The sequence below is a fragment of the Protopterus annectens genome, chromosome 3.part0 (genome assembly GCF_019279795.1).
Source record: "Protopterus annectens isolate FY-2018-M chromosome 3.part0, PAN1.0, whole genome shotgun sequence".
NCBI lineage: Eukaryota > Metazoa > Chordata > Ceratodontiformes > Protopteridae > Protopterus > Protopterus annectens.
In genome coordinates this window covers 1,215,748,450-1,215,773,942 of record NC_056731.1, presented here as the reverse complement: position 1 = coordinate 1,215,773,942, position 25,493 = coordinate 1,215,748,450, and the positions used below count along the sequence as shown (strand labels likewise).

At 38.9% G+C, this 25,493-nt stretch overlaps 1 protein-coding gene across 1 annotated transcript in view; it reads right to left on the bottom strand.

Annotated features, from left to right (window-relative positions):
• The window catches only part of LOC122797026 (collagen alpha-1(XXI) chain-like), a 1,114,432-nt gene that overhangs the window by 225,555 nt on the left and 863,384 nt on the right, over positions 1-25,493 (bottom strand). Inside the window, exons 24-26 of the mRNA XM_044065795.1 lie at positions 20,697-20,741; positions 20,574-20,606; positions 12,600-12,746 (exon numbers count right to left, since the gene is read on the bottom strand). Of these exons, the coding sequence (XP_043921730.1) occupies positions 12,600-12,746; positions 20,574-20,606; positions 20,697-20,741 (225 nt within the window). The remainder of the gene's footprint in view (positions 1-12,599; positions 12,747-20,573; positions 20,607-20,696; positions 20,742-25,493) is intronic.

Here is a 25,493-nt window from a genome sequence, read left to right as displayed (position 1 = left end):
TCCACTATACCTAACCCTTGCCCTAACTATTCTCCAATTGAAAAATCCACTACTCTTAACTCTTACTTCATAGACTCTGTCAGCAAACTACCCCAAAGTAGTGATACCTCCAACCTCTCTATTCCACTCCCCACCTTCCTCTGGCCATAATAACACCCTCTCACTCAAACCTGTTCCCACTGCTTACGTAAGATCTCTGCTCAATACACTAAAGCATTGCTCTCCCTTGGCTGGTATTCTACCACCCCACTTCCTAAAGTTTGCCGTTAGCTCAATAGCCTTTCCTATTTCCATCCTGATCAACCGATCTATTCAAGAATGTACCATCCCCACCAGAAAAGATTCTTTACTATACCAATTCACAAATGAGGACACTCCACTGACTTCTCTAACTACAGGCCCATTGCCATCCTGTCTCCTCTCTCTAAACATCTTGAAAAATGTATATATAAGCAGCTCCATGATTATCTTCATCAGGAAAGTCTGCTCATTCCTACCCAACATGGCTTCTGCCCTAACCACAGCACAACTACCACTCTAGTTTGTTTACACAAACTATTTCGCAAGCAGAGACAACAATAAACTTGTTTCCTATCTATTTTTACACCTCTCCAAACCTTTGACACTGTCTCTCACACCAAACTCCTTACCAAATTGTCTGATCTTTGCCTCTCTTCCTCCTCTCTTAAATGGTTCTGAAGCTCCCTCTCTGACAGACAGCACTCCGTCGATGGCTCTCCTCCTCCTCTCCATTCCTCCCTGTCAGTACAGGAGCACATCAAGGTTCCATTCTCAGACCTCTGCTATTTAATATCTTCACTAACTGTCTTCACACTTCCTGCTCTCACTCCTCTCTCATACAATACACAGATAATTCAGCTATCATCTCCATTTCTGACAATCTTCTGCACCTTCACACTTTAACCCAAAACTCTTTCAACTCTGTCGAAACTTGGTTAACGATCATCTCACACTTAATCCCAAGAAAACCAAACCTCTTATTCCTCCTCAAAGCTCTTTTTCATCATAAATATTCATTTACCATCACATTGCTTGGCAACACTATTACTAATGTTGAAACACATACCAAGATTCTGGGTGCTGTCATTGATGATTAACTTAAATTTGATCTACACATCCATAATTGCATAGAAAAGACTCACCAAAAACTGGTCTTGCTCTATCGAAACAAAAATTCCTTACCAAAGACTCTAGACTCTCCCTCACCTATGTCTGCCTACTTCCCAGTCTACTCCATGCCTCACTGATCCTAAATAACCTACAATCCTCTTTAAAGTCTAAGCTTGAACTCACTTATAATAAAGTGCCAAGATTTGCTACAAACCAACCATACAACTCTCACCACTGCCTTTATCTCAAATCTCTTTCCTGTCTTAAACTCTCCCACCAGCTCTTACATCCTAAATTGCTGCTCAGTCACTCCATCTTCAACATACTTCCCTTAGTCTTCTTGCCAACTAATGTCCTGCACAAAAAAAAACAAAAAAAAAAAAAAAACTGCCTTATGGATGGTTTAAACTTTATTTTACTCTTGCTGTAAAACTGAAGGCTTTGAGCAAAAGTTTTGTTACCATTCTATACCTGTTATTTGCTATCAGTATAGTAATTCCCAAATGTTTGTTAATGTATGTTTTGTCTGTAGTTACTACTTCTGTATTCTTACTGCATAGGTTCATAGGTAGGTACTAGGCTATCGGCCCAAGGGCCTACGTAAGCCTAGCCAGCAAGGTTCCATAGCTTACGCCACCTAAGAAAGTTATTTTCCTGTGCTACTGTCCAGCAGAGACACAGAAGTGATCCCTGGGGTGTATTTCCTATTTCCCATCCACTCATCAAGATTTTTCTTGGAGTGTGTTAGAAAAATATGCATTAATGTGTGTATGCTTAATGCCAATTAATAATGAAAAGAATTGACACATTTTTCATTCTATTTTACATGCACTGTGTTATATATAAATTGAGTTTCATATGAGACTGAAAAAGATGCTTTTTGAAAACTGCAGTATGCTTTCTGAAACTTGCAAGATGCCCTCTGACCTAGTAATTGCTAGCACAGCAATATTCATGTTTATGCCTTTTGGAAATGTACTGAGAAGCAGGTGTTTATCTGCTAGGTCAGGAACGAATGAATGAACAATACTATATTCTGCAAATGTAATGCTTTTAAACAATCAGCTCTGTTCGAAGCATGAGAACATGTGCAGCTGCAGAAACTTAGAGATAAAGTAGACAAAGGATTATTAGAGAAATGAACTGTTAGCATTGTGCTTGAATTAGCCATAGTACCTTGAATGGTAACATAACATGTATCTAACTGGTAGTAATCAAGGCCATGTTGTTTTCCTCAGGAAGTTTCACATAAAAATTGATAAATCAGCAGAAATTCATGGGAATGATGGTCAACAGATGATGATGATGAAAAAGGTGGTAATCTGTTACGTCAGCTTGGTAGGCCATGTCTAGTTAGAGAATGTATAAAAATGAAAGTATTTCCTGTTTCTAGTTAGACAAACTCTGTAATAGCACGTTTTTGTCTCCTTGCTGCAAGGTTAAAGTGTCTTAACCTGAACCTACCGTGTTTTGATCATTTTTGAAGTATATTTTTCCTTTGACAGTTTGGTCCTTCGGACCGGAAAGTACCTCTCGCTCTAGGCCTAGATCAGAATTGGGCCCGGTGGCATGCATCCATACAGAGAAGAGGCCAAATCGGCTCTTCTGTTTTGAAAGACCTCCAACTGAATTGTTGTTCGAAAGAGGCCAGCCACTGTTTCTGATCTGGGATTGGAGGACGAGTCAACGATCCGGTGGATCAACAAATGGAGGGTCAGGTAAGGAGGAATTACCTTATTTCTGTTTTAAGATCAGGGGCTAGTTACAAAACTGTTTTTGTCAGGAAGATTTGCATGTGCAGATCAGGAACAAAAAAGGGGTTACTGTTTTGTCATAGATCAGGGAAACAGAATAGGTAGGCAGTTATTCTAGATAAACTGTGAAAAGGTATAGAACTGTGGTACCACGTGATAAGAAGGGTTACGTAACAATTTACAGCTTAGCTACGGCAACAATGGGAAATCAGTGCACGAAAAGTTCCTGGGACCCGCCCTTAACTGAAGACGCGAAATATATGCAATTACAGCGTGCCGACAATGTTAAGTATTATACAAAATGGGTTGATAAGTATAAATTCGATGGTAATTAGATAAACTCGCACTTATTAAACTTGTCAGGCAACTAAAAACAGATGCAAAAGGCCAATTAAAAAAGCAAAGACAATTAGGAGTCCCTCAGGCGCATAGGTGGCTTGAGGAAGCAAATCGCAGGGAACAAAAGATAAAAAATTCAAAAACAATGTTTTTAGACAAAGAAGATAATAACTTGGTAATAGCAACGGCACCTCCTTCGCTCCCTCCGCTTCCCTTACCAGAATATGAAGCGAGTGGACAGGCTGATCCACCTCCGCTATACCCAGCTGTTTCTACAGCATCAAAACCATTTGTCAGGGATCCTATCGAGACAAGGTCTTGGGCACGCGACTTGAGAAGGGAGATTGAACTATGTGAAATAAATAGAAAATCACAAGCTATGAGTGAGGAAGAAATATGTCCACTCATAGAAGTACCAAATCCTCAGGCAGGACAGGATCCGACTCTTTTAGTTTATAGACCGTGGACACCGGAAGATATCCGGAAAGCCACAGAGGGAATTCCCCATCCGAAAGTGAATTTTCGAAAATTTTTAGAAGACTTACACGGTATGAGATTAAATTACCATTTGAATGGAGAAGAAGTAGAAAAAGTAGTTAGACAAATTGTAGGTCCAGACTGGCACATGATCAGTGGCGACTGGAATCCTCATGACGCACAGCTTAGACCACTCCCACATACTAATGCAGAATTGGATGGCAGAGTGAAAGGTCTGACAGACCGAATCTCTGAAAAGTGGAAGCCTAGGGCTGATTGGACTTGTATTAATCAGTGCATTCAACAAGAAGGTGAAACAGTTGATAGATATTATGCTAGATTATTAGAGTGTTTTAATAACCACTGTGGAATGCAGATACCAGAAAATCAGACACATGATTTCCCTTATGAGCAGCAGCTGAGGAATGCATTCTTGAAGGGTAGTATAACTCCCATTAGCAGCTTTATTACAAAGCACATGGTAGATCATCGTATGAGCAGATTGCAGCCATTACTCGAATATGCAAGACATGCAGAGAGACATTTTAATAGCAAAAAGAAAAAGAAAACTCAAGTATTTTCAGCAGAAGATGGGTCAGAAGTATTTGTAGTTCAAACTGGGAGAAAGGGTAAGAAAAATACCCAGGGAAATAAACAATCTGACAAGCAATCAGAAGATTTTAAAGAAAGGAAGAAAAGAGGTGAATGTTTTAAATGCGGGAAAAAAGGACATTTAGCCAGGGATTGCAGGCTAAATAAGAAAGTGACTACAGAAAATAAGGAGGATGAGGAATGACTATATGATAGTCAGGAATCACTGAATGAAAATGAACAGGAAAAGACAAGTGCAAATGTGATAGCAAGGGTAAAGGATGTGATAGAAGGGGAAGAGAATGTACATGAATTTGTAGACATTGAGGAAAGTGAAATTTTGGACCTAGCCTTATTGAGCCTAGAGCTTTACTTAGCAGATACAAAACCGGAAGTGACGCTTCTGGTAGAGGGGAGGGAAGTCAAATTTTTGTGTGACTCAGGGGCTTCATGGACCCGGATACACCCTTCCAAATTACCAGAAGATTCAGAATCACCAGATTATATACTAGTGAAAGCAGCTAATGGACAGCTGTATCGGGAGCCACTCTCCCATGACATAGCAATAACAGACCCCGTTTCAGGAATGACCCAGAGAAGTAAAACTGTAGTTTCTGAAAAATGCCCAGTGAATCTTTTGGGTAGAGACTTAATGCAGATATTTGGCATAGCCGTAGTTCCAACCATGCAGGGTATGGAAGCACAGCGACAAATGGATACTTTTGTAGTGCGACCGGAGGGTGAGACATATTATTGGTACAGCCAGGACTTGGTTACGACTGGTCCAGGGGCAGTAACCGAAGAACTGATGAATGTAGCCATCAGTAAATCCCCCTCCCTCGACATTGACAAACAGCATTTGTTGCATTGTACTCTATACTACTGTAATAGACCAGGACCTGATAAAGAATATGAGCAAGAATTGTTTCAGAACCACGCAAACAGATTAGTGCTGCGAAACTTGTACTGGGACGCAGAAGGAAACAGTGTAGTAAGCTGTTCATTGCCCCAGGAATTTTTAGGACTTTACAAATCTAATCGATTGCCACATGTTAGCTTAACTAAGAACAGAAATTTGAAATGGGCAGACTTAGGAGAAAAAGTCACAAGGTGGGAAAAACAGACATAATTAGAACTCTCCGAACAAGGAGAACAGAAACAGAAATTGAATTGGATAACGCAGACACACCCAGCTGTGCATTCACAGGCTAGTGAGAATAGCTGAGTATTACTCTTACTGGAGGAAGAGGAAAAAGCCTTGCAAAACATACCAGAGACTCTCTGGTCAACAGGGAAATCAGATGTAGGACTTATACGAACAGCAGGACCAGTTACTATTACGCCAAAATCAGCATTTAGACCTCAGAAAAGACAGTATCCCTTGAGAAAGGATGCAGAGATAGGGATCAAACCTGTAATAGCAGCCTTACTTAAAGAAGGAGTCTTAATAGAATCTCCTGATTCACCATGTAATACACCCTTATTTCCTGTTAGGAAGGCAAACGGGGAATGGCGTATGGTCCAAGATTTACAAGCTGTAAATAATGCAGTTATACCCAGGGCACCAATGGTGCCAGATCCACACACCTTACTGAATGATTTAAAACCTCAGCAAAAGTATTTTTCTGTGGTAGATATTAGTAATGCATTTTTCTCAATACCGATGCACCCTGACAGCCAACATTGGTTTGCATTTACATTTCAGGGGAAACGGTATACATACACGAGATTACCACAGGGATATTGTGAAAGTCCAACAATATTTGCACAAGAAATGGCAAGCAACCTGGTGGGATTTATCCCACCAAAAGGTAGTCAGATTCTACTTTATGTAGACGACATTTTGCTGGCAGCCCCCACCCAGCAAGAATGTAAAGAGGACATCATATCATTATTACAGTTTTTAGCTACTCAAGGACATACAGTAAACAAAAACAAACTACAACTTTGGAGAAAACAAGTTAAGTACTTGGGATATGTAATATCCAAAGAAGGTAGAATATTAGATGAAGATAGAAAAACAGCAATATTACAAGCACCTAGACCAACTACCAAGAAGGAAATGATGTCCTTCCTGGGAACTACTAATTTTTGTCGGAGTTGGATACCAAATTATGCTTTGGAATCTGCTCCACTGGCCAATTTAATATTTAAAAAGCCGATGGCAGCACAGGATTTATTACAATGGACACCAGAAGCAGAAGCAGCTTTCTGCAAGCTGAAACAACTGATAGCAAAATCCTTAGTTTTAGGATTACCAAACTATCATAAGCAATTTTTTCAAACTGTAGACTGTAAGCAGGGTTATATGACATCAGTATTGACACAGCAGCATGGGGACAAGCAACGCCCCATAGCTTACTATTCATCACAGTTAGACTCAGTGGCGTGGTCCCTGCCCCACTGTGTACAAGCAGTAGTTGCAGCTGCAATGGCAGTGCAGGCTTCGGCCTCAGTAGTGTTATTCCACCCTCTCACATTGAGAGTGCCTCATGCAGTCACAATTATTTTACTGCAAGAAAAAGTAGCATATCTTTCTCCTGCTAGACATCTTTCCTGTATGACTATACTGTTGAGCCAACCTCATATGACAATTGAACGATGCACAACTTTGAATCCATCAACCTTGCTCCCAACCCCTGCAGATGGCAAACCGCACTGCTGCCTGCAGGAGATTGAGCAAAAGACATTACCCAGACAAGATCTTACAGATGTTCCCTTGGATGATGCCGAGGTGACATACTATGTGGACGGCTCGTGCAGGAGGGGTCCTACAGGACAGATCCTAGTCGGGTATGCAGTCGTTTCTGATACTGAAACTTTAGAAGCAAAATCTTTACCACACCATTTATCTGCACAAGCAGCAGAATTGATTGCCTTGACAAGGGCATGTACCTTAGCAGAAGGTAAGAAAGTGAATATTTATACTGACAGTCAGTATGCTTTTTCTACTGTACATGTTTTTGCGCAGCAGTGGAAAAATAGAGGAATGATTGCATCAACTGGTAAACCAATTAATCATGCGCAATTCATTTTAGATTTATTAGACTCTATTCAGTTACCTCAAGAAATAGCTATTTGCAAATGCGTAGCTCATACTAAGCAACAGGATAGGATTTCAAAAGGTAATGCGCGGGCTGATACAGCTGCGAAACAGGCAGCTTCAGCCTCAGAAGCTTTTCTTTTGAGTGAGGAATTACAACCCTCTGAGATTTTAGATTTAGAAATGTTAAAAACAATGCAGACACTTACTACAAATGTAGAAAAACAGAAGTGGATAAAACGAGGAGCAATCCCTGAAAAGGAACTGCACATCTCCAAGGAAAAGAAACCAATTTTGCCATCTAACTTGTTTAGATATGCAGCTTTGTTGAGCCATGGGCAGAGCCATGTCTCAACAGGGGGGATGGTACAGTTAGTGAATCGAGTGTTTACAACATATGGATTTACAAATTACATAAAAAATATTTGTGCAGCATGCCGTGTTTGTAACAAGCATCATGCACAAGGGGCATTAAAACCTAAGCAAGGGAGTTTCCCTTCACCATCGTATCCGTTTCATACTATTTGTATGGATTTCATAGAACTGAATAAATGTGAGAATAAAAAGTATTGCTTTATTATAGATATGTTTTCCAAATGGGTGGAAGCTTTTTCAACTAAAAATCCAGATGCAGCTACTGTTGCAAAAGTCCTTGTTAAAGAAATTATACCCAGATTTGGCATACCGGAAAAGATTTATAGTGATAACGGTACACATTTCGTGAACCAAACAGTACAGCAACTTAGTCGTTATTTTGGAATATCATTAAAAAATCACTGCACTTACCCCTCCCAATCTGCAGGGTTAGTAGAGAGGCATAATGGGGTGTTGAAGGGTAAGCTTAGGAAGTTGATGAGTGAAACACAAAAGAACTGGGTGCACTGTTTGCCTTTAGCACTATTGAGCATGAGAACTGTTCCAAATGCAAAGGGATTAACTCCTTTTGAAACTTTGTTTGGGAGGGCATATTATACACCTCAGTGGAAACCTCTCATGTCTGCAGAGCAGGAGGCTGACAGTTCACTTGCAGGGTATATGAGATGAGTTTTGAATAACAAACTTTTGCAGTTAAATTCTGTTTCAGATAAAGAACAACCAAAATCGGAAGCACCAGTAGCCCCAGGCACCTGGGTCTGGGTGAAGATTGTGAAGAAAAAGAACTGGAGTTTTCCGAAAGGGGAAGGACCGTACCAGGTACTACTGTCGACACCCACTGCAGTCAAGAACGCGGAGCGAGCTTCCTGGATTCATTTGACACACTGTAAATTTGTTAAGGACTTTGAATTGGACAAAAACTTTGTTACTGTTGAACAACGAGAACATAATGGCCAGGTACAGAGTGAATAGAGACACTGAACATCCTCAGAAAACTTGTATGATCATTTTGATAGCTATGCTAATCACATTGTTCTTTTTGTTGTGGCCACTCCTTTTTCCTGCCACAAAAGTTGAACTGATTAAACGTAATGAGCCAAACAGACTGGTATCCGAACTTTAACACTTATCAGGCAATTACACGTGTGTATGCTGAGACTTTTAAAGTTTCGAACTGCTGGGTCTGCACGGCCATACCAACAGCATACATGGGGTTATTGATGGCTGTTATCCCCCTGGGGGTCAATGAGACCTGGGAAAATCTGGTTTTTGACAGTTGCTATTAAAGCACATGATAAGGTAGCACTGTATTTGCCTGTAACACAAAAAGGAATTGTATGTTTTTACAAAAATGATACCATCCAAGTGGGATGGAGCAAGTGTAATGTCACCGTACAGTATAAATGTTATACAAAAGCAAATGGTTTAGATGGAACTTGTAGTACAGATTATGATTCATTTTTAAAATCTATGCATAAGACTCTTGATCAGGTACAACGTAATCCTGTACTTTTTAAACAGTTATCTGTAATAGATAGGAAAATGTTTCATGCAGAGCAGTCATTTCGTAGCAAAGTAACAACTAAAGTAGAAGACTGTTATTTTGTGTGTGGTAAAAAGGCATATAAATGGTTACCTGAGAATTGGTCTGGCAGTTGTTTTTTGGGATACCTGGTCCCGGCCATACGACACACTGCAGTTTTGCCTCAGGGAAATATTTGGAATACCCGAGATGTAACCAAAAAGACTATTAAGAAACCTGAAAATCCAGTGGGACAGATCAAAGCAGGCTGGAAAGACCATTGTGATGTGGGAACCAAATTTGCGCACATGGACTTGAGTGATGCTGTCATATCGTGGGCAGGCATATTACCAGCATATGGTACAGTTAAATCAATTTGGGAGCTGCGGAAACTGTCTAAACTTCTCGAAGTAATGAGCAATGCGACTTTTTCTGCTCTTGAACTGATAACTGATGAACTGAATGCCATGAGAACTGTAGTACTCCTGGCTCTTGGCTTCACCCTAGAGGCGAGGGGTGGGACGTGCGCTTTAATCAAAGAAGAATGCTGTGCGTTTATTCCTGATCATCAGCATGAGATTAACAATCATCTCGAGGTGATTCAGCAAGTGTTGGCCATGACCAAACCTGGCCCAAACCCTCTGACAGACTTTTTCCAGAATGTATTTGGGGGGTGGGGTTCCATCCTAATGAACATACTGATTGCCATTGGGGTAGGATTACACCTAATAGGAGTTTGTGTTTGTTGTGGAATCCCCTGCATGAAGAAATTAATCAAAGAATTCATAGATATATCAGTATCTGAGACTATGTATCAAAATACTGAATTTGAAGAGCTGCTAGAATGTGAAACACTTTCATAAAAGTCTAAACTGAATGACTTTCTTAACTGCAAATCCTGATTGGAAGAGGTTAGGAAAAGAAGCAAACTGTTTATTCTTTTTTGAAAATAGAATTAAAAAGTATTAACAGGAGGGAAATGTTAGAAAAATATGCATTAATGTGTGTATGCTTAATGCCAATTAATAATCAAAAGAATTAACACGTTTTTCATTCTATTTTACATGCACTGTGTTATATATAAATTGAGTTTCATATGAGACTGAAAAAGATGCCTTTTGAAAACTGCAGTATGCTTTCTAAAACTTGTAAGATGCCCTCTGACCTAGTAATTGCTAGCACAGCAATATTCATGTTTATGCCTTTTGGAAATGTACTTGAGAAGCAGGTGTTTATCTGCTAGGTCAGGAACGAATGAATGAACAATACTATATTCTGTAAATGTAATGCTTTTAAACAATCAGCTCTGTTCAAAGCATGAGAACATATGCAGCTGCAGAAACTTAGAGATAAAGTAGACAAAGGATTATTAGAGAAATGAACTGTTAGCACTGTGCTTGAATTAGCCATAGTACCTTGAATGGTAACATAACATGTATCTAACTGGTAGTAATCAAGGCCATGTTGTTTTCCTCAGGAAGTTTCACATAAAAATTGATAAATCAGCAGAAATTCATGGGAATGATGGTCAACAGATGATGATGAAAAAGGTGGTAATCTGTTACGTCAGCTTGGTAGGCCATGTCTAGTTAGAGAATGTATAAAAATGAAAGTATTTCCTGTTTCTATTTAGACAAACTCTGTAGTAGCACGTTTTTGTCTCCTTGCTGCAAGATTAAAGTGCCTTAACCTGAACCTACCATGTTTTGATCATTTTTAAGGTATATTTTTCCTTTGACAAGTGCTAATGAAGAACTTTGATTGACATAGATGGGTAGCTTGTTCCAGAGTATAGGAAGTCTCAGGGACAGGAATCTATCCCTCCAGCATGTCCTCTTTATTGTAGTGACAAGGTTTAGGACCCTAGAGCGTGTAGCTCGGAGAGATTGGGATTTCTTTAGGTGTAGCATGTCCAACAGCTCTGGGTTTGACATAGCTTTATATGTTAGACAGAGATCACCTCGGAGAAGGTGATATGCTATGGAGTAAAGCTGGAGTTTTTTGAGGCGGTCAATGTTGGGCATTTTATTTGAGGCTAGTAATCCTCTTTGTGAGGTACTTCTGTGGCATTTCCAGCTGCTGCAGATGTCTTATGAGGTACATTCCAAAAGGGGCATTGTACTCTATAATGGGTCTAAAGAGTGACGATTAGAGGGGAACAATGACCTCTTTATTCCTGGATGAGAACCCTTTTATGATGAAGTGTACCACGTAGAAGGACTTCCTGACTACTGTGCTGATGTGACTATCAAAGGAGAGACTACTGTCCACCTGGGTCCCAAGGTCTCTTATCACACATTTGGTGTTAAGTAGATTGCTGCCTATGTGGTAGTTCATGGGTACAGAGTTTTTACCAAAGGGGATGACACTGCACTTTTTGGCATTGAGCTTGAGGCCATGGCTCTGACACCAGGCATCTGTCTCAGTGAGGCCCTTCTGTAGGATGTCCACATAATTTGGGGACTTGACAATGGCTCCTAGTTTGCAGTCATCTGCGAACTTCGTTAGCCAGAGGCTTTCTGTGTTAGCCTCTACTTCAGAGAAGTAGATACCAAACAGGAAAGGTCCCAGGACGGAACCCTGTGGTACTCCACTTGTCACTGCTTTGAGTCAGATTTGGAGTCTGCAACTTTTACAGTGTGGGTTCTGTCAGTTAGCCAGTTGGCATGTTTGTTAAACTCTAATTTGTTTGTACTGGAGCTTTTCTCTGGGAGCTTCCACTGACAAAGGACCTCTGTTCAGTTGGACTTTCCCAGTAAACAAATGTAAAATAAATAAATAAAACAAACCTACCACCTGCCCTGCCATCTCATCCCTTATCTCCTCTTATACTCCTACTCGCACTCTCCGTAGCTCAGACCAGTTCCTCTTGTATGTCTATAAACCCAAAAAAAAAACAATTGGCCAACTTCTTTATTGCTACCTGTTTGCCTTAGCTTGGAACAAACTCCCTCTGTCCATTAGAACTATATCTAATACTCATAACGTCATAAAGACCTTAAAAGAAATGCTACTAAACTCAGGGATCTGCTCCTGACAAAGTCAAACCTAACTCTCTGACTCTTGGTCATTTTAATTTCTCTTAACCTTCCATCCTCTACCTCCCTTACTACTTTTAGCATATCACTCTTTACTCTCAGTTACTCAGGCCCAGCGGGCTATCCCGGTCATCAAACTGTAATAAAAATAAATAAAATGTTGTAATACACTGCCTTGTTCTCTGTGTGTAGCTTTTCTCCCCGGGTCTCTGCTGAAAATGGGCTCAGGCTCAGTTGGACATACCCGATTAGCAAATGTCAATTAAATAAAATAAATAAATATGTCATCACTATTGTGGAGCAATTGCTATCCCATTAAATATACTTACTGGTTTTCCTGGAATCCCAGGGCGACCAGGCGGCCCTTGTGATCCATCTTGACCAGGAATTCCACGAGGCCCGACATGACCCACAGATCCAATATTTCCTTTACTTCCATCCATTCCTGTTTGACCAGGTAAGCCAACATCACCTCTCTGTAAAAGAAAAATAAATTAGATCTAAAGTAAGAATAACCTGTTTGTTTTGCATAAGACTGAGTTATTGGAGCTTTTCTCCCCGGGCCTCCACTGAAAAAGGACCTCTGTAAAATCGGACTTTCCCGGTAAATAAATGTTAAATAAATACATTATTTAATAATATAGCCAACAGTGATGGGCATTAAGTTATACAAGCTACAGAAACAAATTTAGAAGGGAGCTGAAACAACTTCTCAGTGTTGCAGACTGAAGAGACAGCACAGAATTCTGGCAATAACAGTTTCTACATGATCAAACCAGACACCATCAACATCATCATCATTATTATTATACCATTATTATTATTACTGATTGTTAGTTTTATTCAGTGGCATCCTAAACATGGAATAAATTATACCAGTGTCTTTGTACTGACCTAATAAGTATAAAAGTTTGTTAGACAAATGACATAGCTAATTAATGAGGGTTTTATTCTGGTTAGAAGATTTGAAGGAAAAATGTGATTTCTTCACATTTCAGTAGTTTGTAATCATTAACTGATGTGATTTTCATAAGGACTAATTTTTAACTATTGGCCACTGCAAATATTTGAAAGACCAGGTAACTGATTTTATATAAACTGACTTTACATACACTGTACGTACAGTGAACAGCTATTCAGTTATATAAGAATAGAGGAATGATCTAACACATGACAATTAAAGTCAGAAAAAAAAATATTAAAGGGCACATGAGAACACCGAGGAAAATGGTTTGCAAGTAAGCAGCAGCAACAAATGAAGAGAGGGGCCATGCTGGGGAGGGGGAGTGGTTATCATATTAAATGTCCTAACAGCAGGCAAGACGGGGGAGTGAAATGAAAATGGAAGGGCTTAGTAGGAGATGCAACCAATAGAAAACAATAAGTTATTATTCCTTAATATGACCCAGTCTGGAGAATTGTGAGCATTATATGCAGTTCTGCAGCCCTCATTACTATAGAAAAAGGCAACACAATCATACACTGCATAGTCTGCAGACCTTGTATTCAAAGATATATAAAAACAGGCTAAGAGAGCTTTATAAAGTCTTGAAAATTACTTCAAGGAAACACATGACAGAAGCTTTTAGGTGTCACTGAGAAATTTGTAGAGTTCAATGAGGTACCATGTTGCAAAAAAAAAAAAAAAAAAGAAACAGAGGAAGGGAAAAAGAGAACTAGATATATGAAGACAGAAAGTTACAAATGTTGAAGTTACAAGTTTGTTATTCACAGATAACTGAAGAGAAACAAAGGTAAGTGTGCTTCACCCAAAAGGACAAATATGATCTCTACAAGATAAACAGCTTAACAAACACTATAATTAATGATGTGAATCTCCACAACATATATATATATATATATAAAAAACTCTCCAATCTGGTGCTTCTGCCTATAAGGAAAAGCACCAGGTCCTAACTAAAAAAAAAAAAGAGCCTCAGGTCCTAAAGTCCTTCAGCTCTGCTCTTGCCCTTATATTTATGTGAGGAGCATTAAATTAAGAAAAAGGATCTGTTGATCTTGCTCCCCTCTTTGCCCCTCCCTAGCTGCTCTTTTGCGTCTGTGTGTGTGTGTGTGTGTGTGTGTGTGTGTGCGTGTGTGTTTAAAGAGAGGGTATAGTTGTCAACTATCACAGATTTTGCCTCATATTTGCAGTCTGTTTGTTGTACAGCTTGCATTTTTAGCAGTGTTATCAACTGTACTTACAAAATAATTGCTAATGTGAGTTTCAGACTTAACAGCCTTCATAAAATGCTTGCTAATACAACACCTGTTATACTACCAACTTTCTAAGTACATATGGGGCAATATCTAAAATCCATTTCTGATTTTGGGTCTTCATCACTGATTCTAGAGTTAAGACGATGGGTGGACATAGGGTAAAACAAGTTGCACTGTATGATTCTCACGGTGACCTGAAACACATTTCTAGGTCTTTATTTACATCACAGAGTATTTATAGTGTAAAGCAAGGAATCGACTGTAGTAAATTAGAGCATCATCATATGAACCATGTTCTTGGGCATGATCCTTTGCTTGTTTTGTTGGCAGCTGACAGTGTGTTTATTACTTGTTTATGAATAAACTGAAGTACATGAGGTAATATTTTAACTCTGAATAAATGTTTACTTTAGCTTGCTTTTGTAGACACATGGATGTGAAATGCATGGTGTTGGGCTACAGCAGAGTTTGTCTGGCACTTAGTGCAGATGAGTAAGGTTATTAACTGCTTACTGCAGTGCAGGGTTTGATTCCCTCAGCTATCATTTGTTTACTGTATTATTCTGGCTGGTACTTAATTATCGCAACCAGATTTTTGCAGTTGCAAATTTTGCATATTTTAATAGAAACGAGCACATGAATCACTGTGAGGTGGTATTCCGAATCCCTTGTGCTGTGGAGTAAGTTTGAATTACAGACAGACTATTGAGAAAACCCTCTTCCTGTTTTTTTTTTTCCATGCATTACACACGCACACTTGAACTGTTATGGCCACTAGCGTTCTGACTAATGGATTTTTTCAATGTGTGGAAGGAATCCTTCAGAGAAGGAAAGCACAAACACAGGAATTATGCTTTTGCTTCACTTTCTCTTTTTAACAATTTTTAACCATATGTTCAGGTGGAAAGGAAAATACTGCTGCATGCCACAAATGATGGGAAGAAGCGCATCATAAGGCAGTTGATGTTTTCAGTACTGTTCTTAATAGGTTTAATAACAAAATGATTTTGACTTTAGCTTTCATGACTTGTAAAGTATGGCCAGTCCATCCCAAACGGGGACACTTTCTTACTACCCGGAGTGAAAATCTTCATACATATACTGAGTAAGGCAGCACTCCTTGCCCTTGCGAGTTTTACCTTTTCCTAGGCTGACAGGGTTTATTGCATGACTCTCTTTCCCTTTGATGACATTGTGGTGAGAAATGTAGATCTTGCAAGGCCACTGTTGCGCCACTGTTGAGTTACAGGAGCTATGAGGCGCATCACACAAAAGGAACAGGTTTCACACTTGCCCCTCTTCCTGGATCATACCCACTGCCACAGACTAAGGCTTAGTTCTTCACAGACCACTTCTTAGGTTAAGCAACCTGTTTCCAAACACATGTACCGAATTATGGCAGTGCAAAAATCTGGTTGCAATAATACGCAAGTACACTCTGGCCTAGTCATTTCATTACACAGTACTCCTGGGCTACCTCTGAAAAGGGCACTTGCATCCAGTGGGCTCTCCCAAACTGTTACCAAATGTACCACACACTGTATTTGGAAACAAAGCACCTTTCACATAGCTGCTAATTATTGTTTCAATATATACTATTTGACTATGAACTCTAGAATGACTCTTGTGGATTAATATTTTGCCAGATGCACTTTGAATAAATGTGAGTTTCAAAGTAAGAAGAGTTTACTGTTGCTCTTACTAAATTTGTTTTCGATATGAGATTTTTTAATTTTGTTTAACAAATGGCAATCAGTGTTTTTCCTGTAAACTTTGAAATTAAAGTTTTAAATTAAACCCACTTCTTTGTGATAATTGTAAAAGCAATGGAGGAAAACAGTATGCACACTGACAGGTTTGAATAGGGTCTTATAGTACTTGGGGAGAGACAGTCAAGTAATGGGATACTGCTACGGCGGGACTCCTGGCTTTTTACTCTGCCAAGGGCCCCACTTTACCATAATCTGTCTCTGATCACTAGAAAGCAAAAAGGTAATGCACCTGCTGTAAGCAGGCCATAAAAGAAGATAGCTGTGAAGCTATTAAAAGGAGCGCATTCAAAAGCCTCCACGGGGATGAGAGGAATGAAGGACAGAGGATATTGCCAAAGGCTAGAAAGCTACATCCCTTCTCACTGGACACCAGATGAGATGGGGGTTATTTATGGGTTCAGAAGGTCATATCAGAGAGGCAAGAAGAGTTTGTCCTGAACAGGAAGGACAGAGAGAGAAGAGGAATCACAGACAGCAGATTGTAGTGAACAGTTACTTTTTAGATCTGTGAAAATAATTCTTCACAGAGATAGAGATGAGGGACAATCTACTGTACTAATAGTGTGGGTAGGGGGCATGAAATCCACTGAGGCATTGAAAATGACATAGGGTAAATGGAAAAGGGGTAACAGAGAAGATAGGGAAGGACAGGTGAAATGTTGAGTGCACATAGATAGAGAGTTGCTAGGCTTGTTGTCTTCTTAATTACTAAAAGTCTGTCATCTCACATTTAATGCACTCCCATTTGGTTGGTCATGTGTAATCTGGGTTGTTAAATTAGGGAGGTACAAGAATAAGGGGGCACAGCTTCCCACTAATCTGATTTCAAACCATTGTTTCTAAGATACAGGGGTTGTAATAATCAACTAAATGAGGTTTGTTTAACTGTAAGTTGATCAATTGTTATGAACCTAAATCCTTTTGTCGTGAAACACGTGCAGTGTAATGTAAAAGAGAGAAAACTGGAGCACGTGGATCTTAACATTTCAGCAAAAGATCCCTCAGGTTCACACAGGCAGCCATCTTAATTTTTTTCTGCAGATGTTTGAAATACTAATCACTATACTTGCTGTAATTCCTTCTTCTGACACTCTGACAGGAATTAAGCAGAGATTTCTATCTCCTCCCCATCATATCATTACTCCTTACCTATTTTTCTGACTTTATGGGTGCACTGCAAGTTGGCTCATGGATGTCACACAATAGTGCTATGGCCCTGTCCATAGCTAGACTCTTAAAGCTTTTCAGATAATTGTTGACAGAAATTATCTTGCTTTACACTAACATTGCTCTTTAGTTATTGTTCAGAATGCTCTCATTATGTAGACTGTGAGAGCAAAATAAACCTGTTAAATATGACAAACGTTCTTCATTCGCTTATTCCTCTATTACCTGATTTAGAATTACAGATTAAAAATAAATAAATAAATAAATAAATACATAAAATAAATAATAATAATTGTTTGTTTGTGTCTTTCGGCTTTTTCCCGGTTAGGGGTCGCCACAGCGGAACTCCGGTCTGCTAATGATTGGTAGAAGATTTTTACGTGCCAAGTTACCAGCTCTGACGCACAACCTTCAATGAAGGTACGCCCCTTCACGCATGTCTCCACACAGAAGACATTTTAGCTGAGAATCGAACGGACAATGCTACCACAGCACCACCACCACAGTATTAAATAATAATAATAATAATAATAATAATAATAATAATAATAATAATAATAATAATATTCTGGGCCTCAGGAAAAGCAAAAAACACCAGGATGAAGTTTTCAACTGAAAAGCAGATTAGCCATGCAGATAGCTATGCTAATCTTTCTGGATTACTGCAAACAAGATCAAAACTGAGCTATAAAATCAGTATGCTCACTTTACTGATACTGTGCTAGTTTAAGTCATGCATAAATGGTTCTACTACAAGCACTCAAGTAACATTAGCTCATGACATACTTCTTTGCTGCCACTCACTCATGTTGGCAAGTGCCTTGACTCTCATCATCCCAATTCCGAGCACTACCAATAAGCTAACTTCCCCTCCCAGATCTCTGGCTCCAAACCTAAAGACAACTTCTAATTACTCCATAAACCACAAATCCCCCTCGCCTCCCTAACCCTGGCTCTGAGCTATTCCCATTTGCTCCCTAAATTTAAAATCCCCCTCCCTTCCCTAATTCTAATCTGAGCCAACTCATTTTCATCCCCTAAACCTGAAATCCCCCTCCCTCCATAATCCTAACCTAGCGCTAACTCCTGGTAGCTCCCTAAACCTAAAATCCTCCTCCCCTCCCGAAACCTTATTCTAAGCCAACTCTCGATCAATTACTAAACCCAAAAATCCCCTCCTCTCTGTAGCTAACATACTGCTAACTCCTAATGGCTCCCTAAGCCTGAAATCCCCCTCCTCTCCCTAACCCTAACCGAGCACTAACTTCCAATTGCTCCATAAACCTAAAATCCTACTCCTTTCTAACCCTAACCTAGTGTTAACTCCTGATTGGTCTTTAAACCGAAAATCCCCCTCCCCCTCCCTAACCATAACCTAGAACTACAAACCAATTACTGCTTAAACCTAAAATCCCCCTCCCTTCCCTAAACCTCAACCCTCTCTGTTTCCATTCCTTACTTACCAGTTCCTCAGTGGGACCTTCATTGCCAGTGACAATTTTGGCACTTGCATCCCTGAATTCATATTGGAGTTTGAGCAGCTGCTCGACTGGGTGGGCAGACTGGGGAACAGCCACTCCAGCCCCTGGCTGTGAGTTCCTGTATATCAAGAACCTGTGGCTCAAGTAGCTGTGAGGGTCCCTGCATATATAATACTTTTTAACAAAAATAGTCCAAGAGATGGTATAATTATTAATTTAGCTGACAATTTATTAGAACACTGAGCATACAGGTGACATCGCTTTCACAGAAGATTAGAAATCAAATTAATAATGAAAAAGAATTAATGCATAATAAGATATGTAATAGTACAAAGCTTGAATGTGCTGGAGGATGGATGCCTGCTATGCTGTGTGAACAGTAACTGGCAATACAGGATCATCAGCCATGCAAAAGACAATGCACAAAAGGAAAGTGAAAAAGCAAAATGAAACAAGGAGCAGTCTTAGAACTGTTAAAGTGACAATACAATACTGCCCATCTCATAGTCACGACAGGAATTAGTCATCCAGCCGAAGGCAGATTCAGAAACACAGGTGCAAGCTGTTGACAAGAAAATAACAGAAAGTATAAAAGTGGTATAAAATCCTGATGCAAATTACCATAGTTCACCTGCATAAGACTTCTCACATTGATTGCCGTCAGATCTGCAGTGTACTTTTAAATGACCTTTGAGTACCTCTACTGCAGGAAGTGCAAGAAAATATTCTAGCAGACTAATAGAGAAGTGTACCTGTATGCCTTGCAGCCACCACTTTTTTAATAAAACAGCTGGGACTTTTCCATTTCGTTGTATAATACACTACATAATGTAATGGCTACATATGTTATTTTACTTCAGAATGGATGTTGGTTCAGTTGTAGTGGTTCCATACAACAAGAATTATATGACACGGACAAGGTGTATTATAAATGGTGGAGCAGAAACAAATGCTTGCTCAAAGTTTCTGGTACTGGATGGAAGTGCATTAAAAAGTATTTTACTAAGCAAGTCTGACCACTGTATCTTTGCCAAATTGTCAAAAATGTGGTAAAATGTTATTCTGACAGCAGTATAAAATAATCCAGCATGGGTACAAACACCCCACTTACTGCTTCAAACATGGATTATAAAATCATCAGCAAAGACAGGCATAAAGAAATCCATTCTTGACACAGAACATTTTTAATGCACTTTTTATGTAGTTTGAAATATTTTGAGACACAGCTTACTTCTTTGTCTGGCTTGGAATATTCTATGACATAGTTTGCTTTTGTCTGTTTTAGCTCTGGCTGTCCACTCCAGTGTATTGCTCTAGTTTGCTAGTAGGACAATACCTTTCTAATAGACAATATCTGTGATGTTATTTTCCACATAATTTATACAGTATCATACATGCAGTTTTGAACTTTGACCACACTCCCTTATTTATCAGTGTCTATATATCCTGCGAACATGTTAACAATAGTGCAATGAACACACATCTGGAAAAAAACACATAAATATTAGAGTAAGTCTATATGAAAACTTACAGTTAAGGCTTTGAATGAAAACTGAATCATTTGTAAATTGTCACATTCTATTTCCTCTACCTACCTATATTATACTCTAAGCCATTCCTCTTTACTAGTCAATGCATCCAGTATTCTAATAATTAGTCTTACCTCTCCCTTTTCACCTTTTCCACCAGGATGACCCTGAAAAAAATTTAAAAAATTGATTGCACTATTGAAGAAGTCAGTAATATTTTTCATTCAAAGAAATATGTGCAATGGCTGAAAAAATACCTTTAGTCCAGGTATTCCTGGATTTCCATTTGCACCCTTTTCACCCTAAAAATCATCAAAGAGAAAACATAAGTTGGTGAATCATATCCAAATGTTTCTTACTGCACTTTTTTATGTATCGGTACTTGTAGTGTTTACTAATGATGGGGAGATTACACATTCATGTTTTTTTCCTCTCTGTGTGAGTTCTTAACAGAGTAACACAGTGGTACAGCAGATAGTGTTGCTACCTCATTGCATCTGGTTCCTAGCTGAGGTACCTTGTGTGTGATATTCATGCCCACCTTGGGTGCATGTAGGCTTTTTCCAGATGGTTTAGCTTCTTCTCATATTACAAAGATATGTTGTAGGTGAGCTGGCAATCATGTGTGAATGTGTATGCGTGTGTGTGTGTGTGTGTTGTGTGTGTGTGTGTGTGTGTGTGTGTTGTTACCTAATGCTGCAGAGGTTGTATATGCATGTGTTCGTGAGTGTGTGTGTGTGTGTGTGTGTGTGTGTGTGTGTGTGTGTTTTGTTACCTAATGCTGCAGTGGTTGTATATGCATGTGTTCGTGTGTGTGTGTGTGTGTGTGTGTGTGTGCGTGCATGTCAAAGACAAAGTAAACATGCATATGTACATCCTGCAGTAGAATGCCACCTTAAGCATGACAGATTCTCGGTCTTGAATCAGAAATAGTTTCCATGAGGTATACAGCTCATGATAACTTTTATGAATCGGGCCCAGATTCTCGGCCTTGAATCAGAAATAGTTACCGCGAGGTATACAGCTCATGATAACTTTTATGAATGGGGCCCAGATTCTTTGCCTTACATTCACTGAGGGCTGGAATAAGCAATGGCCTCCTGACACCAGAATTGAATAAGGCAGGTAAATGAAAACGAATGAATCATTGAAAAGTAAATTGCATGTATATGTGTTAAACCAATACAAGCAACATAGCACATAGCATCTACCAGATGATGATACACAACCACAGAAGTACAGCAGCAACTCTGACAAGAAATAAATAAAATATTCTGTTTACTCTAACCAGTTTTTTTAATTTTACATATTCTTTGTCAGCTCCAAAACTTGACATCTAATGTTACATATATATTTTTGTCAGATCGTAAGGCTTTTATTATTTAGAGAGAGTACACCCAGTAGCATTTATGCACATACTCGCCCATGCACACATGCACACACAACTCACCTAACCCTTCATTAACACCCCTATTGTTTCTTCCCAGGCAGGCATAAACTCAGACATGCAGCTCCTCACATACAGGCACATTCACCAGACCCCTTAACACTATCTGATCATTAGACTCCCCAGCACTTACCTGTACCACAATGAATGAACACAGTCTTACCACTGGCAATGCAGAGGAGGGCACATAGCTAATTAGCATATGTCTCTCCCCCAGGCTACCTCATTAGCATGCAGCATGGCTGCTGAATCAGCCCACCAAGGTGCTGCACATCCTCATGTTGCGGTCCATGGTAAGACTGTCTCTGAAACAGAAATTGTTATCATGAGGTATACACCTCATGTACACCTCAGAGTAACCTTTCTGAAATGGGCCCTGATTCTCTGCCTTGCACCCAGTGAGTGCTAGGATAGACTATGTCTCCCATGGCCCTGAATTAAATAAAGCAGGTGAAGAAATGTTAACAAATGACTGAAACTAAATTGCACAGATAAGTGTTAAATCTACAGTACAAGTAAAATAAAACATATCTTTTTACATGGAATATAGTGTGCTTGCATATACTTAAAATGATATAATAATTAATAGGCTCATGTATCATGTCGTGTCAGTGAAGCACAGTGTACAACACATGGATTTGGAAAAATAAATAACTTTGTAGGTATGTCCAGCTACAACTGGGTCAGAAAAGACAAGCAGTGCAGTATATCTAATATAATGTAGTGATACTAATTAAATCACGTCAGAGTCACTAAACCTAGACAACTATAGATAGAGAGAGAGACAGAAAGCAAGAGATGAGAATCAGAGAGACATTCTTATATGTAAACATCAAACTAAAAGAGAATCATGTCAGTTTTATTAGCAGGACTGTATTTTCTATCTGTCACTCTCTCTTTCTGTCTCAGCTGATCAGATTACAGATCATCTATTCAGTTTCAAAATATCAAATAAGCAGATTCATTTTCTTCAGGTGTACATCTCTAGTGTGTGCGTATATGTGAGTGTGCGTGTGTGTGTGTGTGTGTGTGTGTGTGTGTGTGTGTGTGTGTGTGTGTGTGTGTGTGTGTGTGCATATGTATAGTTGTGCACGTGTGGGTGTGTCTGAAAGGGGTCAGTATTCACACATTACTTTCGGAGTGTCTTACAGACAGGAAACTAAATTGCCCAATTCATTTTTGTTGACCTTAACATTGGAACTATAACTTAAAGAAAACAATGCAGATTATTATGTAATATGCTTTCTTCAAGTCTAGGAACACCGATTTGAACTCTTTCCTCATTTCTAGCTTTGTCTCATGTATCTGTTTCACTCCAAACGTTGGGTCAGTTCTGCTGCGTCCTGATCTGAATCCAAGCTGCTCATCTGATCTTATTTTCTACTATTAACCACACTCTGCAGAACTTTCACGCAGCGTGACAGCAGTTTGATACCGCTGTACTACCCACAGTTGTGAATTTTCCCTTTGTTCTTTAACACTGGCACTAGTATGCTTATTCTCCAGTCATCTTGGATATGCCTTTCACTCCATACTGCTATGAGTACCCTCAGGAACCATTTCTGCTCTAACTCACACAACGTCTTTATCATATCTGCAGTGACCTCATCTGAGCCTGCTGCTTTCCCTGACTTCATTTTCCTTAGTGCTGTGTTTACTTCTTCTATAGTGGGCTTCTCCTCTTCCCTCAACAAGGCGGTGTCTGGGCCAGAACAGCTTCTGTGGAGTTTTCTTCATCCAGAAGCTGCTGTAAGTAATCATTCTATCTGCTTTTTATCCCCTGTGGACTGGTGAGCAGGTTGTTGCTGGGAACCTATTCTCATTTGCAATATCAATATTTTCTTATGACGGCAACTACTTTGATCTTGGTACAGCAGCCAGCTTCAATATGGAATTCTGCACACATTTTAAAAAATTCATTGAGCTAACATTCCTTACTAGAACTAAGTATCATGTGGACTTAAAAACAAACAAACAAAAAAAACGCCATCAACATAGATAAATTATACAATAAAACAAAGAAACTCCTCAAGTTATTTGGTAAATCCAATGTCCCTCATCTCAATAATAATATCAAAAAGAATAACAAAAAAAAGCAAACAAAAAAAACAAAAAAAGAAAAAATCACTCAGTAGGAACCAACAACAAAATTATGTGTATCTTTATGTCTCAACATTTATTAAGTTCATCTTAAAGTAAAGGACTTCAGCATGCAAAAAGCAGAAAAACAGAATAAATAGAAAACTTATTTACAAAAGTACTTGTATATGATAAAAACAAGTGATAACCATATCTTCAAAAAGTTAAAATGGTCTGAAAATAATAAAAGCCTATAAATCAGTTACAGCTTGACAACACTCATATTTAAAACACAGCCAAGGGCAATACTATCATTTAGCCAAGTTGGGAAAGCAGTATTTAGTTTAATTTGCCAAAAAAAACTCCTCTATAAGTTGGTGTAGTTCCCACCATTCACCCATTTTGAATGTATCTACTTTTCTTAATACAAAAAATTAGCAATTAGTTAAAATCTCTGAAAAATAAGGCGTGCTTATAAACTGCACTTTTGTCATCATGCCTAGATACACTATAAAGATGCTCATAAATCCCCCTATCTAAGCCCCTCTCAGTTTTACATGAATAAAAAAGTTATCGCATGAGAAACATTTAACAATACAAGTCACAACTTCTGTCTTAAAATTCAAATGTCCTTGACAAAGCATGGTTCTATCATATCCTGCTATGGAAATATAAGGTCCTTTATTAATATGCTGACGGTACTTACAGTAACCACATTTACTCAGAATCTTATTCCAAAAACCAGAAGTGCTGTCCATCTCATTTCCATGATCCTCTTAATATTTTTATTATTTTTGAACACACATAGGGGTTCATTCCCTGAGGTCTGGAATATGGCTTTGGAATTAAACAGCTATTTTTTAAATTATTTGGATAAAATCTATTCCTATAACTGGGATTGTAAGTTAGAACCACAGGATGCATAAAATCACATACATTAATTTTAAAATCATGTAATATGTGCTGTGCCTTGTCAATGGAATCACTTGTTCTTGAAATGTGGATTCATATCTTGTCTCTTTTCTCTGACCTCATTTCCTATTGAAGTCAATACATCTATGGAATAATCATTATACATAAGCTTGCCAAATAAATTCTCCATGTCTGTAACAAAATCATTGTCATCCAAAATAACTCAGGATAGGATAAGATTTACTGAAAATACTAACCAAGACAAAAAAAATTCTTTCTCCATGCGACCTGACAATACACCTGGTTGCTTAATTAATACTTAAACATGTCCTTGTAGGCACATTCCTTAAACAGTTTAGCTTAAGTTTAGTTACTGGTTTTGTACCTGATGAGTTACATGCTGCACTGTTGATGCCACTTCATAAGGGTGGACTTACAAGTTACCTGGGTATTTATTTATTTATGTATACTTTTCTGACTGGATTAGTCCCACCTGACAAATAGCCTCTTTTCATTGGAGACTTGAGGTAGTAGTCATACTGACTCTGTGAAATTTGGCTAGAACACTGGGGGACTTCTGATTTTTTTCGATAAGTACCATGGGATCTCTTACATC